The sequence below is a fragment of the Protopterus annectens genome, chromosome 3.part1 (assembly GCF_019279795.1).
Source record: "Protopterus annectens isolate FY-2018-M chromosome 3.part1, PAN1.0, whole genome shotgun sequence".
In the NCBI taxonomy this organism is placed as follows: Eukaryota; Metazoa; Chordata; order Ceratodontiformes; family Protopteridae; genus Protopterus; species Protopterus annectens.
The window spans coordinates 367,939,687-367,956,655 of record NC_056732.1 but is presented as its reverse complement, the minus strand read 5'-3'; the positions used below and the strand labels follow the sequence as shown (position 1 = coordinate 367,956,655).

General features: G+C 38.9%; 1 protein-coding gene across 1 annotated transcript in view; it reads right to left on the bottom strand.

Moving 5' to 3' along the window:
• CHN2 (chimerin 2) overlaps positions 1-16,969 on the bottom strand; it is a 2,549,636-nt gene that overhangs the window by 77,139 nt on the left and 2,455,528 nt on the right. Inside the window, exon 10 of the mRNA XM_044066825.1 lies at positions 15,565-15,642. Within this exon, the coding sequence (XP_043922760.1) occupies positions 15,565-15,642 (78 nt within the window). The remainder of the gene's footprint in view (positions 1-15,564; positions 15,643-16,969) is intronic.

Here is a 16,969-nt window from a genome sequence, read left to right as displayed (position 1 = left end):
GGGATTTTACTCTCTTTTGCAACAGTTTCTTCCTTCTGTTATAGAGTTTGTTTATGGCAGGGGACCACCAGATTGGCTTCCTTTTTTTGGAGGATAGTGTCTTGGTTCTGTTTGGGATAGCACTATCCATGCACTCGTGTAAGTGCTTATAGAGTGCATTTGTGTAGGATTCAGCAGTCGTAACTGTATTGTCCATTTGCATGGGTGTCATGAAGTTCGCCACTTCTGTCTTAAGAAGCATGAAGTTGGCTTTGGAGACATTTTTTACCGTGGTTTCCTTAATGGGGGGGTGGGGGTGGGATGTGGATATCTAGGGTGATTAGCTTATGGTTGGATCTGACCAACAAGGAGTTGACTTCAGGTGTGGAACACCTGTCACTCATGTTGGTAATGTCTAGGTCTAGGATATTGTTGCCCCCAGTGGGGGTGTGGATAAGTTGATCCAGGGCATTGGAATTTATTAATTGTCCCTGCTGGGGTAGTGCTTAACATCAAAGGTATGGATTGCTGACTGCTCAAAATATTGAGGAAATGTTTTCTAGACAAAGGTCAGTGGGGCAGGAGGGTCTGAGAACATCTGTCCATGTGTGTGACAGTCAGGGTTATGGCCGGCAATAGGTGAGGGGATAGGTTTGCAAGTGTGTGTATTTAAGGGTTAGGATCAGGCTTAGATAAGGAGTGTTATTAGTGTGTGTGGTGTGTGTTTGTATGTCTGAGTGTGTCTTGTGTTGTGACAGTGGTACGGGAAGGTTTTTATTAACGTAAAGTGTAGGGTTGGCATTGGGGTTAGGGTTAGCACCTATTACTATGGTGGTGCTGGGAGGTTAATCTGTGCATGATCTTGAGAGAGAGAGGTTAGAGAAGATAGAGCATAACAACTCTAAATGGCATATAACAGACTTGATATGCTCCTCTTTGACAGCAGAGTACAATGACTTTACTTCCTGTATTACTATTCATATTGTTTTCCTCTTCTAACTTTGTACCAACTACTTATTTATTAAATTAAGATGGAATATATTTAACTGTGGATAACCAAAGCATCACTGTGAGAAGGAAGATAATTTGTGAGCTTTCTAGAAAGCAGGCAATGGTATTGATTAATGGCCTCAAAGTCAGCGTATTTTTGGAAACAAAGAATACTTTTTCAGGAATATGTGACCTGCAGTAACTAATCATCTAAGCAAAAAGGTTTAATATTCATCAAATACTGATGAGAATCATTAGTAGACTGCCTTTTTAACTGGAAAAATTGGCCTTTTCTATTTTCTTCTGTTCACTGACTTCTGAAAAATATTTCTAGTAATCTCTTGTCTTGTGGCATTTAACCTTAAATTAGAGGCATATTTACAACTTGCAAATACAATTTTAGCAAATATGTTTTAGGCACACAAATGAACCAATCACCTTTGCATGCACCTCTGTTTTCAGTATGAACAAAAAAATGACATGCAATGAAAACATCCTGTACTAAGCTGCTACTATGAACACAATACCTGCAAATGCTATCAATAGGCTTCTGTCTGCCAATAGAATGATCACAAACCCACGTCTAGTAAGAAAGAGAGAAAGAAAAAAACCTGCTCTAATGTATGACCAGCTAACCTGGAAAAATAATATTTTGCATTTATAGAACATAAAGGTGAAGTACTATATTTATTCCTGCAAGTGAAACACAGTAAAGCCAATGCATTAACTAACTAATTTTAATGAAATAAAAAAATCCATACACTCTAGGTGTGGCTTAAATAAAACTAAATTATAATGCTTACAGAAACTTTACTATGATTTGGCAGAGTTTTGATGGGCTGCATAGATTAAATAACAACCTATTAGCCTTAGTACATGTACAAAAGAGAAACAACCCATTTATAGCCACAGGGCACCCTCCAGTAGAAATTCAGGTTCATCCAGATCATCACCCAGGGTAACAAGTAAATGTTAAGAAGTCTGGTTTGAAAACAATACCAATAAAATAGAACATTCTGTTCTGTTTGTCTTAGTTCTGACATGTTTTACCATTACAAAACTGGAAATAAAAGCACTGTACTTGCACAGAGCAACATGAGCCATGAATGCATATGCTCAGTAGTGCCAAAAATACCTGCTTTTCACTGGGTTAATGGTGCTGTCGTACAGCATAACTAGTGAATGCAGAACAAATGCAAGGGAGCAGGCTTCCAGTGCCTGATGTGGTGTACAGTACTTTTTTATGTGAAGTATTAGCATTTTCTGTCTCCTTTGCATGATTTCTGTAGGTACGTGTTCAGCTTTTAAAAAAGTATTAGGAGCTAAGAGACATCGTATCTTTCAAGGTTTTAAATGCTTCATTGGCACATAATACCATTTAAATTAAGATGGCAGTTCAGATGGAAACATTAATTAAATCCCACAGACAAGGAAAGCACAGATAAAGAACGACTAGATTAATGATTTTCAAAATGGACAGCAAGAAGTTCCCTGGTTCGATTTTCAGCTAGGATGCATTCTGTGTGGAGTCTGCAAGTCCTCCTTGTGTTTGCATGGGATTACCACATTCCAAAGGCATGTAGCAGGGCTAGCCACCTGGTGGTGCAAACTTTGGCTCTAGATGATTGTCAGTTTCGAAGTGAAACCCTGACCCCATATTCAAAAATGGGAAAAAGAGGTTTTGGAGGGATGGATGGATGTACACCTCTGGAGTTAATATGCCTAACAGTATCACAATTTGTCAAAGAAAAAACGCAGAAAGACCATTTTAACTGGCTCATTTCTTGACTAGCTAATTTCAATTACACCCATATTCTTTAAGATTCAGAAAGAATCCTACTGTGGGAACTTATAGCTGTGGCCAAAAGGGACTAGTTTTACGATTGTGAAAAATGAGATTCAGAGACACATTAGCCACAAGGAGGAAAAAACACATCATTTACTAATATGTATGTCTCTGAATTGCGTGGTGTTACTACTAGTGTTAACCAGAACTCTACTGCCCTTGCACTGCAGTTACATGGACAATCCCATCTCACATGCACATGTGCACACATTCAAATGCACACACACACACACACACACACACACACACACACACACACACACACACACACACACACACACACACACACATGATAAATCATACCTCTGCATACACTAACACACACACAATCAAATGCATGCACACGTACAGACATCACCAACACTTCCTGTCTGCCATACTCTTTGGCACTTACCTGTAAAGCGATCTCACCCTTTGGAAGTAATGGGTGAATGCATACCTTTGGTTGAGTTAATTAACTTGGTCGGGAGAGCAAACTTATGCAGCCGAGTGATTCAACTATGTAAATGCCTTACTACAGGCATTTTCAAAGGGGGAACACACGGCTCAGCCCACTCCCCCATAGGTTCATAGGTAAATACTAGGCTAACAACCCTAGGGGGGCTCTTTAAGCCTACCGATGCCTCCCAAAGGTAGTTATCAAACCCTGCACCTTGTGTCTGTAAAGTAAGCAGCATAACCATTATGCCAGCCCCCAACCTCCTGAATACCTAATTAGCATACAGCTTGTCTAAGGGGATGGTGCACTGCAGTGATCTTACAGACTGTGTAGAATCACTGTGGAGTGCCTGCTCTCTGAATCATAAAAGGCCACCACCAGAGGTAGGAAGCCCAGATGGGGCTGACCACTGACAGCAGCCCTTTCTGAATCTGGCCCATGATATCAAATTTGTGTTGCTAGAGGCTATATGCTGCAGCCAGAAAATGAGAAAAAAATCAAGCCTTGACTGATTTTTATGCAGCTCACATTTTGTAATAACTATCAAAAACTGAAGTTACTTTAGAGTTCATTGCAAATGCAAATAATTTAAATTGCAAACAATATTATGTGCAGCTAAAACTATCTAACATGATGTCTGTGAATTTACTGTGCTCTAAGAAATGTTAAAAGTAGCTATACAAGTCTAATGGTGCAAATGTTGTCAGCTGAGTTGGAAAGAAAGCTTTCTGCTATGCTTCTGTTGTTTCATTAACAGTCAGTGAGGAGTTCAGACACTAGAGAGAGAAAGCTTGTGAGCTAAACAGTGTGATGCCCAATTAAAAATCTGCACTGGATCAATACCTGCACAGCAGCATACAGTAACAGACTCCTTCAGCAAAGGATTGGTGCTGCATCTTTATTTGGTAGGCAAGTAAATGCACTTCCTCACTTACTGATCCAGTCTAGACCCTTTTTATATCCAAATCTGCAGACAGAACCCCATTTCCATCTGCTCCCTAAAAGAACTATTCTACAGGTTAGGAGCTAATACTCAACAATGGAACTCCACCTTGCCTAGAAACGTGGCCTGTTTTCATTATCTACTCTCTCGTTTTCTCACTTCATATCTCTCTATCTCTGTTTCTCTTCAGTCCTTATATCTGTCTCTCAGTTCAGACATTATGCCAATCATTTACCCCATGACTGCACACTAAATCATTCATGTAAACTAACAGTGCATTCCCATACTTTGGACACAAACCATTGACTTTTGATATAGATTTTGAAAGTCAAGAGTTATGCAGAGGTAAGCCCTTGCAGCCCTACGCTGATAGGACTATAAATACACTAACTCTGACATTGTCTGTCACTTGAGAAAAGGATTAACTCCATTACCCCACCATCACTGGAACTCAGAGTAGCAGTATCACCACCACTGCCTAAATCAAAGTGCAAGTAAAATGAAAGAACCATCTGCACCCCTTCATTTACACCATTATCTACACACAAAATGCAACAAACAGACAAAGAGAATTCATTCCATTCAGTTACACTGATCTACAATAACACTGACAGCAGTGTAAGGAAAAAAAATGAAATCTCCTTCCCCTTCACTTATACTGGAATCAAGCAATGCATCTTCAATATATTATTTTCAAAGAAAAACAATCCAGTGGAATGCATTCCAATGAACTGAAGGACTCCTTTACTATTACATCTGATTATGTCTGACCTTAACTGTAGCTTCATAACATACAGTGAATGAAGATACATCAGACCAGGAGAGATGATGAACGTTGTTTCTGCTCTTCAAAAAAGTGTGTGTACACACATCAAATTTAGTTCTTGTACACTAAGGACACCATACAAAATTCGTCCTCCTCCTCTTCCTCTTCCCACTTTAGTTAATTCCAGAGTAGAATAAGAAGATGTAGCACCAGTGGCCCAGTAAATAATGAATGAACAACACTTTTCTGAGTCGCACATCGGAAAGGAAACACTCCGTTATAAATGGGTTGGGCTATTCAAAACATAGTACACAAATGAAAAAATGCATTTTGTGCAACAATATATTTAACATGCCACATGTCATTATCATGATTCGTAGGCACAGACCATGTACATCAGATGGAACAGGAGTGGCATGGATCTCTATGTGTGGTGCACAAGTGTGCAAGTACACAGTTTTGTGGTAAGCAGACAGTTAGTACATAGTGTACATACTATGTTCACCATTGCTACAGACTGAATTGCTGTGTAGCATGATGCACGGTGCAGCAGGGAAAATTCATGTAGTAAATATATATAGTAACGTATGATGTGCAAAATGCACCACACTTAGTAGCTGTTCACTGCAGCTCTGTGCTGCACCATTACGCTGCTCATCAGTTTGTCAAACCTTTCAATTCCTTAGGTACGATGGTGAATCTAAGATTATCACCATGTTATGGTAATGTGGGAATGTGGGGGTGGTATAAGTGCATTACATCTATGTGAACAAATTTAACCTGAATGCCAATAGTAAAGCAGAATGTATGCTTTGGATTTGTACTGGGATCCCTCTTATCAAGTGCCAAGTCAGTGATATTGGAGAAGACACAAATAGGGTGAGGCCTAGAATATCAAAGTTTGTATTTTGATGCAGAACTAGACACAGACATACAAAAACAATATGGATATGGTTATAGTGCTTTAGACTTGTATAGGATTCAGAAAGAAATCTGGGGTGCCACTAAGCCACACAGCTCCTTTCTTTTAATTTACTTTTGTCATATACAAAGTGCTAGAGTTTACACTGGCAGAAACTATAAATGCCAAATCACAACACTGCTGCCTACTTTATTTTCTGTAAAGACATTCAGCCCTACATATGAAGAGTGATGTGATGTTGTGGTCTCAGAAGGCATGGGAACATGTCACATAAACTGGTCAAAACAAGCATAGTATTTCTTTTTGTATGTATAGCATTCCCACCAGAGGCTCACAGCATAAACAATTATGTACTTGTTAAAGATTCACAGAATCCATTAGGAAGTTATCTAATTATCACAAAGCATAACCAATGCCTGATAACAAATACAACATTCATGGGCATTAAATAATCACCACAACCATACCAAAAATATCTGATGCAAATCTACTAAACACAGCACTGCAAAAATCATTTCCCATGAAACAAGGATAATGCATTCAGTGTTTAAATAATCGAGGCATTTGCTATTAAACAGGGTTAAACGTTAAAGTATTCAATGGCTTTTGGGAAAAGAATTTTAGCTTTAAGGCCTCAGTAACTTTCAAGTCCTATTTTTATTTGTAGTATCTACAAGTGATTGTCTATAAGTGAGATATTTTGTAAATTCCCCTAAGAATATACATAGAAAAAGCTGGAGACATCTATAACAGAAATGCAAATGTTATAGATGTCAACCTCAAGGCATAAAAAATCCTAGCATTGACATTTAAAAATCATAGCAACGGGTCAAAAAAGAAGAGCACATTGTTAATTTTTTTTCAGAAAATAATGTTTTAGAGCACTAGATCCCATATTGTAAGTGATAAGGAATGTTTCTACAGGTTTAATTTTTTTATTTAATAGTGTACCCACCTTTAAATAGATCTAACTTTATCAGGAAAACCACTAAATCAATCAGGGGATAGGCTAAATTTGAAGGCAAACACAGTGTTATGTCTAAATTATAGCAGTTGAGATATATATTTTTCATACTAAATATTTTGTTGTACTAACAATTTGTTTTGACTTTAGTTCACATTGTTGTAACTTCAACATGTGCTGAACTCACAAGGAAATTGTTCTTTTCCAGTGCTTGGCAGATCCCTTGTGGTTGCAGAGGGGTACCTATCGCACAATCAAAGGTTGCTGTAAGGAATTCACAGGTTTCTACACACACACACACACACACACACACACACACACACACACACACACACACACACACACACACACACACACACCTCCAAAACCTAACAAGTACAACAATGAAAATTAATACTAGATGCATATATTATTGTTAACAAAATAAGCACCATGGAGACTCATCAGATTATTTTTTCAGTTCTCCACTGTATGTATGTCAGTGTTGACTTTTGCCACTGTCTGTGTGTAGCTTGCAGATTCACCCCATGGAGGTCTGTTTTTCTTGGGATACTCCATTTTCCTTTCTCGTCTCAAAAACATGCTGATTGACTAGCTACACTAATTTCCCTAATTGTTGCATTTCTCTTGCTCTTGTAGCATACGTCATGGCTGAAAAGGGTCTAAGAATCTACTTATCCAGTTAACAAACTGTAAGTAAATAAAACATTAATAAGCTTAAAATATTACTACGAAGGTATTATTAGTGGGTGGATCATACATGATAGAATGAACTGTAACTGAACAAAAAGTTAGGAATAAGCAATCCCCTGACAAAAGCATTCGTCCATTCCCTTTTGAAGGGTTATCTTGCCATACATACAGGACATGTCCTTTATTATTCACGATCACTTCTCATGGAGAATCCCCCCATCCAGCTCCCATTCCTTAACCACACAAATTCACACAATTTGCATCACTTTTGGTCTTATTCAAAATACAGCAGTGTTTTGGGTTTTTTTTATGCACAGCTTCCAACCCCCAAAATCTCTGTTACTTTAAGTAACTCAGAGTTTACTGCAAATTGAAGAAAACTAAATACAAAAAAAAAAACGAATAAATAAATCTCTATTTACAATTCTGTATGAGTGAAAGAGATATTTTGCAAGGGTTTTGCCAAAACAGTCCATTTACTGATAAAGGGAAGTGGGCACAATCTAAGCCCTATAAAACCCTTAAAAACAGGAACAAATACCTGCATTTGTTTACTGCAGTTGGCTAACGTGCCTTCATGGGTTCATAAGTTGTTATTAGGCTAATGACCACTAGGACCCTTACAAGCCTCGCCACACACTCCAAACCATTTGGGTACCAAGCATCATGGGCATCTATATGGGGGGCATCTTAGTAGGCAGGTAACTAAGGATTTGTAGAGGATGATATTAGTTAGGAAAATATTTTTCTTATTTGTGGTCTCTGTCCATAAGAGACATGGGGGCCAGACCATGGGTTAATTAATGACTTCCCATACAGTTGTCAAGGTTTCATTTGAATAGGGTTAGAAAAAAAAACTCTGTTTTACATGTATGGAGAATCTACTCCTTACTGCGGGGATCCTTAGGGACACATATCTGTTTCTCCAGCACATACTGCTTATGTCACAAACAAAACTCAGATCCCCTGGATCTAGTGTTTCTGGGTCTGTTTGTTTTGCACATGTGCAACAGATTCATCAAGGCTGAGTTTGAGTAAGCCCTATAGGCCAGGAAAGGAGCCCCTCTCAGCAACCTGTAGGAGACTGCATACAGAAACAGAGTTTTTTGGCAATCAGTGTTAGACAGGTTATTTGTGCCCTGAATTCTCCAGGTGAATTCTCCAAGTGACAAACCTTTGTTGGCATTCCATCTGTTGCAAGTGTCTAGTTAAATACATGCCAAAGGGGTCATTGTATTCAATTATAGGTCTGATAAGGGCAGGGTAGAGTGGTACTAAAATGTCCCTGGACCTGAATGCCATACTCTTACTTATAAGCTGGGTGACATAGAATGGTTTTCTTACTATCTTAGCTATGTGTTGGTCAAATGCCAGATTTTTGTCCAAATATGTTCCCAGATCCCTTACTACTGAGTTGACTCTTAGGGGCATTTTAGTCAATAGGATAATTAATTTAGGTTACCAGTTTCCCAAAGGGCATTATAAATGCATTTGTTGGCATTCAGTTTTAGGCCTTGGCTTTGACAACAGTCATTTCTCTATGTTAACCTCAATTGCAAGATGTTGGTGTCTTGGGGAGGGGAATCTACAACAGCTCACAATTTACAGTCATATGTGCGTTGGTGAGCAAAGGCCTTGAATGTTAGCCTTAAAGTCGGAGAAGTAGATGCCAAACAGGAGCAGGTCCATCAGGAGCCCTGGGGTACTCCAGTGGTTACTGGTCTCTTGGTGGAGCTGGTCTCACCAACCCTGACTTCTTGGGTGCTGTCCATGAGCCAGCCAACAAACCAGTGAGTTATGAAAGGATTTACACTTAGTTCAGGGAGATTTTCAACAGTGCCTTAGTGGGGTATTGTATTGAATACCCTAGCCAGGTCAAGATACATAGTATGAACTGTTTTGCCCTCATCCATTGCCTTGGTGACCCTCTCAAAAAGTCAAATAGTTTAAACAGGCATGACCTTCCCTTAAAACCAAATTGGGATGGGTCTAGTGTCTGTAGGCTGCCATTGTCCTTGTTTATCCTTTCCGTGATAATTCATGGTCCATCCATATGGAGGGGAATGAATGTTGTAGTCCTCTATTCACTTGGAATGTAGACTGTTTTAAGACTGTACTTGAAGAGTGCCTCAAGTGGTACTGATAGGTCATGCCTTAGACAGTTCAGGAGGCAACTGAGGATGTTGTTGAGATCCATGGAGACAGAGTTCTTGGCTTCAGAGATTGCTGCCACACCTGGCTCCTGCTGGTAGCTGGTGGACATACTGTATGTTGGGCATGATCTCACCTGATGGAGCTGGGGGGGGGGGTGAGAGGTGAAGTTTGAGCTGAATTTATGATGGTACCACTCACCACCAGTTTGGCACACTACTGTATATTGCCTCTAAGTTTCTGGAAGTAGCTGAAGAAGGCCTTCTGATTGTCTTTAGCCTGAGAGGCCATCTGCCTAATAGTTAGCCTTGTTGGACTTAATTACACCTCTTAGTTTCTTGTTTAGTTTTATAAGAAAGCACTCATCTTTAATGGGACTGCTTTTCCGGGTTTTGGTCATGGGTTTTCTTCTTTTATTATATTCACACCACAAGTGGAGTTTGTTTTTGGTGTTTATTTTGGGTTTATTTTTGGTAGGTGCTGCATCCTCTATGCAGTGATTTACATGTTTGTATACAGACTCTGTGAATTATTCTGCATAGGTAGCTGTGGTCTCATGGTTGGGAAGAGGCTTGAATTTTGACAAACTGTCACTTTAAATGATGTAGATTGCCTATGAATAGTTCTTAACTGTTAGAAGTTTAGCTCGATTTTCTGGGTTGATTTTTAATTCAAATGAGACAGCTTTGTGATCCAATCGCACTAGTAAGGACATGGCACAGGAATTGGGTGGATACAATGCTCTCCTATGTTGGTGAGTACCAGATCTAGTATGTTAGATCCTCTGGCTGGAGCAAGCACTGTTCTGGGGATTTTGTGTTAATAAGGTCCAGAAAGCATTGTGCTTGTGAGTCTGAGTCAGTATATGTTTCCCAGTCTAAAGGGGGGTAGATAAAGTTAGCTATGAATAGTGTGTTTGGTTAGATAGTGAACACTTCTAGTAGGTATAAGTCTTGAGACCCTAGAACCATATATGATGATAGAAAGAATCTAAATGGCAATGCTCAGATCTGCTCTGAGCTACAACAGAATGGCATTAAATATACTGATCCCAAGGATATTGCCAATATCTTGGCAGATTGATTCAGTGCCAACTTCACCCCCCTCTCACCCCCTAAATGGCCCATCTCAATACCGGAAGATTGCCAAATTCCAGTAATAACGTCCACACAGGTAAAAAACGCACTCTCCAAAGCTAAGAATATAGCATCCATGGGACCAGATGATATCCCGGGCCGTGTACTACATGAACTACAAAATGAACTATCACCTCACCTCAGTGTCATGTTTAATCATAGTCTCACCTCAGGCTTCATGCCCACTGAGTGGCGCACAGCTAAAGTTATCCCACTCCACAAGGAGGGATCCACCTTGGATCCCGAGAACTACTGCCCCATCAGTCTGATAAGCCTGATCTGCAAGACCATGGAACGTATTATCATGGAACTTATAAACAAAGACATTGGCAACCTTCAAACACTGGACCCCACCCAATTTGTTTTGTGAAGGGCCGATCTTGCCTCCTGAGCCTGATTGACTTCTTCAAATCAGTCTTCAGAGATGTAGACGAGGGTAAGGCAGTCCACACAGCCTATCTGGACCTCGCCAATGCCTTTGATACCATCCCTCACTCTGGAATCATAAATAAACTTACTAAGCTGGGCATTAATCCCTACATCCCTCGATGGGTTGCCAACTGGCTTACTGACAGAACCCACACTGTAAAAGTAGCTGACTCCAAATCCAGCTCCAGACAAGTGACAAGTGGAGTACCTCAGGGTTCAGTCCTGGGATCACTCTTGTTTGGCATTGACTTCTCTGAAGTACAGACCAACACTAAGGGACTCTGGCTAACAAAGTTCACAGATGACTGCAAACTGGGAGCCATTATTGAATCTCCTAATGATGTGGATACTCTACAAAACGGCCTTACAGAAGCAGATGCTTGGTGCCTGAGCCATGGGCTCAAGCTCAATGCCATGAAATGTATAGTTATCCCCTTTGGGAAAAAACATGTACCCATGAATTACCACATAGGTGGCAGTACACTAAACACCGAAAGTGTGATAAGAGACTTAGGGACACAGGTGGAGAGTGGTCTCACCTTCAATAACCACATCACCACAACAGTCAGGAAATCCTTCTATGTGGCACACCTCATCACTAAGGGCTTTTCATCTAGAAAAATGGAGTTCATTGTCCCACTGTACTCATCTCTCATTAGACCCATTATAGAATACAACGCCCCATTTGGCATGTACCTCTCAAGACACCTGCAACAACTGGAAAGGCTGCAGAAATACCTCACTAAAAGAATCACAGGCCTAAAGCAGAGGCTCTATGCTGACCACCTTAAAAAAGTCCAGCTATACTCTGTTCCATATCGTCTACTCAGAGGCGATCTCTGCTTAACATACAAGGCCATGTCAAACCCAGAACCGTCGGGCATGCTACACTTCAAGAAATCCCAATCCCTCAGAGCCACATGCTCCAGGGATCTAAACCTTGTCATCACAATAAACAAAACATGCTGGAGGGATAGGTTCCTGACCCACAAACTCCCCAGACTCTGGAATAGACTGCCCATACATGTCAAGCAGAGCACCTCTTTGGCCCTCTTCAAAAGGAACCTTGACGATTGGATGGGAGAAAAGAAATTCACCCCGGGGATTACATCAGTCACCCTGCTAGACAGTGGTCCAGGAAGTAAATAGTGTGGGAAGAAATAGCCAGGGAATTGTTATGGCTAGGCTTGTAGAGGCCCTAGGGCCGATAACCTAGTACCAACCTATGAACCTATGAATCTATGACCTGTAACTATCCATGATATGGTGAGGGCCTTATCTGTTGTGACTTGCGCATGGATGAGTTCCATGGTATCATCATGTTTACCCAACCTGGAGGCATGTTTATTGCTAATGAAGATCAAGACACCTCCACATGTGGCTCCAGTCTCTGGTGTTGTTGGTCTAAATGAATGGAAGGCACTGTAGCATTGCACTTCTGTAGTACTTTCTATAGCTTTAAACTAAGTCTCAGTTGCATCACAGATGTCTACATTCTCCAGGGTGAACAGGTTAGGAAGGGTACAGAACTTTTTCAGACTGCAAGTATTAAGCAGCACCACCTTAAGGTTGCTTGTAGTCTTTTAAACTATGCTGGTAGTTTTGTCTATTTGTTATTGCCTAATGTAGACTCCAAGAGGGTGGATAAACTTTTACCCAATATCTGAAACCTAGGGGGGCCAGGTACAGCCCATCCTTGAAAAGCAACATGGTCTTTTGACCATGTCCCCCTGGGCTGACAAGTATTGGTTTCCCCTGAAGTGGCACAAGAAAGTAAACTAATTATTACAATCAATCATTTTATGTTCATACTGTGGCATCATCCTCAGTGAAGGTAGAATGCTGATCAATGCAAGGCTCATAGCTATCTGTGACATATATTCCAAGAGATCTATTATGTCACTTTTCATATAGTCCATTGAGGGATGTCCCAGGTCATTTACACCCACAAAGACTATGACAAAAGCATGCTGGTACCTCGGGTGCAGTAACTTGATTGCATGCATGATATTGCAGATTCTGGCTCCAGATAGGCAACTAACCATTATTTTCTCTTTGTCTAACCTAGTGAGTGCGGCATCTGTGTGTCACAGAATGGAGTCCCCGGTGGCAAGAGTTTTAGGTACACTGTATGCTTGCCTAATGGGCTTTGCACTTGGGGGACCATTGGGTGTAGGCTTAAGTGAGATGTATGGTGTTGCTTCTGGTTAATGCTTTAGTGATTGCCGAGGAGCAGTGTTGCCATTGGGTAGCTTTCGAGGTCTTTGAGATTTGGGAAGATTTCTTTTAAGCACTTTAGCATAAGACAATCTGTTTGTATATGAGGGATGTAGTGTGAGTATTCCTGAAAACCTTGCTCATATGCAAGAATTTTGCCTCCAAGGAAGCTGTGCATTTACATTTCCCACATACTGCAAGTACAAGTGCTGTAAATCAAGAAAATATTCTTATCAGAAGACTCCGGATGCAGCTGAAGCCAGGAAAAGCATTGCAGAGTTTTCTGTAAGTGAACAAAGACCGTTGCAAATTTGTCTGATTTATAGTGTAGAAAAAAATTGTAAACTGACTTCTAGCTAATAAAACAACCACACTTTGAGCTTCCAGCTCTTCCCAACTCAGAGAGACCAGGTAAACATCTTCTGCAAAAATGTCTGATTCTGGAATTTCTTACTGCAAAAGCAGCACTTAAGTACAGATTAAACCATAAAAAAACTACCAAACAACTAAGTCCCTGGCTAAATCATTCTTCTGCAAGGAGATTTGGAAGCACATAGAACTAGAAAAATCCAACAAACACAGAAATTACTATTTTTTGCCACAAAATTAAATGAATGCTTTAAAATACTCAGATGATAGTGATCACTGTATAAACAAGTACAAGCGCTGTAAATCAAGTAACACACATTCAACCAGCTGACTACTCAGTGACTTTTCTCAGTATGTAACTGAGAAAAATCTACCAACCACTTAGGCAAAGCTCCAGACACAACTTTCATTCTTTAATAGTAAAAACAGGAACTTCATCAGAAAAAAAAATTCTCAGTATGTTTATATTCAGACACTTCCAAAAACTACCCTACTGCCTGTTAGATGGTTATACCATTAATTTGTATTCAATCTGTGCTGTGATTAATTTGGTAGCATTTACATTTAATGAACATATTGTATAGTTTCTTTCTTAATCCAGCTCCCAGTTTCTGACATGCTCTTTAAAAATAAGATATCTGCCATAAAAAGTCAGGGCAGAAAAGGTTTTTAATTATTGTCCCTGGGTGAATCAACCTACCCAGTTATCAAAGTAATAAACAAATAAGTTTAGTGACAATGGGCTTGGTACTTATAAAAAGGTAATTCAGAATTTGGGTGAATAAATGAAAATCTCTTGCACTACTGAAGTGCTTCTGTATAGAAGAAATAGAAACTATCATCTGTTTTGAAACAGCTAAAGAAAGATAATAGCTCAGTGGCAAGATATCTGCCTTCCCACTCTTAGGTTCACATTGGACTTCAAGTTGTGTGTGGAATCTGTATGACCTTTCTATATATATATATATATATATATATATATATATATATATATATATATATATATATATATATATGTGTGTGTGTGTGTGTGTGTGTATATATATATATATATATATATATATATATATATATATATATATATATAAAATGAGGATTACTTTTGTTTCATCCATAAAATGCAAACACAATACAAACATATTTATTGACTGACTACAATAAACTTTGTATCTTTCTATATCAATTTCTACAACTATATCTATATATCTATATATATATATATATATATATATATATATATATATATATATGTGTGTGTGTGTGTAGTATTAAACCTTTCCCTGGCAAACAGGATGTGGCTGAAATGGCTCCATAGCCCTGCTTACTTACCTGAATAAAAATAATGCAAATAAAAAAATGCAGGGTTGTGAATTCGAAGCCTATTCTTACTATTGGTAATCTGCAAGCAAAATGTCTAACTACAACTGTGAATTTTAAATGAAGTCTGACAGCATTCTAGTATCCATTTGTGAATAACTGATAACTGAAACAAATAGCTGGAAAAATAAATAAATTGAATGAATGTACCTCAGATTGTACAACCATCTGTGCTCTTATGGATATAAACTACTGTAACAGTTTTCAGCAAAGACAAAAAAAATAAACCCTCAGTTCAAACAAGCCTTGAATGAGACAGTCAGATGAGCTTTCTGATATTAATTTGTTATAATGTCTAAAGCAAACAGCTGGAGAAATAAATAAATAAACCAAATACATTTACCTCGGTCAAAGGCCATTTTAACATCTTCAATATGTTCTGAAAACCCTGAGACTCGATAAAGCCCTTCTGACTTCAAACCTTTACAACATAAAAGAAAACAATGAAACTTTTACTGACCATTGTAAGAAACTGATATATATATATATATATATATATATATATATATATATATATATATATATATACATGTGTATAGATGTACGTATGTCATGCAATACATTATGTAATATTCAGTGAATTGTTGACACCTGGAGTATTTTACCATTTTGACATCCAAGGCCTCAAAACAACACTGAGATGCTTAGTCAAATTAGAATTTATATAAATACAGGATTTAGAACACAGCAATGATATTACAGACTGGTTAAAATCCTATAGCATTCCACTTTTGTAATAGTACAGGCAACATACATGCTATGAGAATCTTTTACACTCATTTTTATTTTCAAACATTACTGTAAATAATGTGCCAGTTCTGCTGCCTCCACTCACTGAGTATAGCAGTTAGGGAAGACAGAAAGCAATCATTCACTCTACAGCAAAGCAACTGAACTGGGAAATCCAGAACAATGTATTTCTGAATACTTTAAAGATATGTAAGTAAGTGAATTGAACTTTTTGTGGGTATCCTGAAATGGGGACACTGATGTATCACTCAGGATCACTTCATAGCTTCACTGACTGCTTTGCTAGACAGGCATTGGTTCCCTGTGATCATCGATGTTTAAAGAGGGTACTGAAAGCAGATGTATGATTGAGCATATCTGCTAAATTGTATGCTGTTAGCAGGTTAATACTTGACCTATTATTTGTGTGGGATTTTGTTCATTTCAAATAACTGTGACTTTTGCCTTTAACATGTACTTCATATGAGTATTTTTTTTTCATTTTACTGAACTTTAGATCCATCCATCCACAACTCCTTTTTCCCATTTTTGCATACAGGGCTAAGGGTATCAGTTCAACACTGACAATCATTCAGAGTCAATCTAGTTGTCAGAATAACCTGTTATGTGTTGTGTGCGTCTCTAGGTTGTGTTACTACAACCACAACCAACCATGACACAGTGAGCAAAGCGGACAAATGATCATGGACTACAAAGCAACTTCACCTTGAGACACTAAGCTGTGGATAATAGTGATGTCTAAAGCTAGAATCCTGTATGGACCTTCTTTTATTGTGGACTTACTTATATTAAGCCATTCCATGAAATCAGAATTAACATGCACTGGACCATCAACCCAACAAAAAAATGTCAAAGATGAGAAGTGTCATTGTGATGTTCTAAACATTGTAGTTAGAAGTCTTCATTCTGTTGTCCAAAACAAATTAGAAGACAAATATGCAACACTTTAATCATTGGAGGGGGGGGCACAATGAGTCAGTCTGTTTGGTCAAGCCACA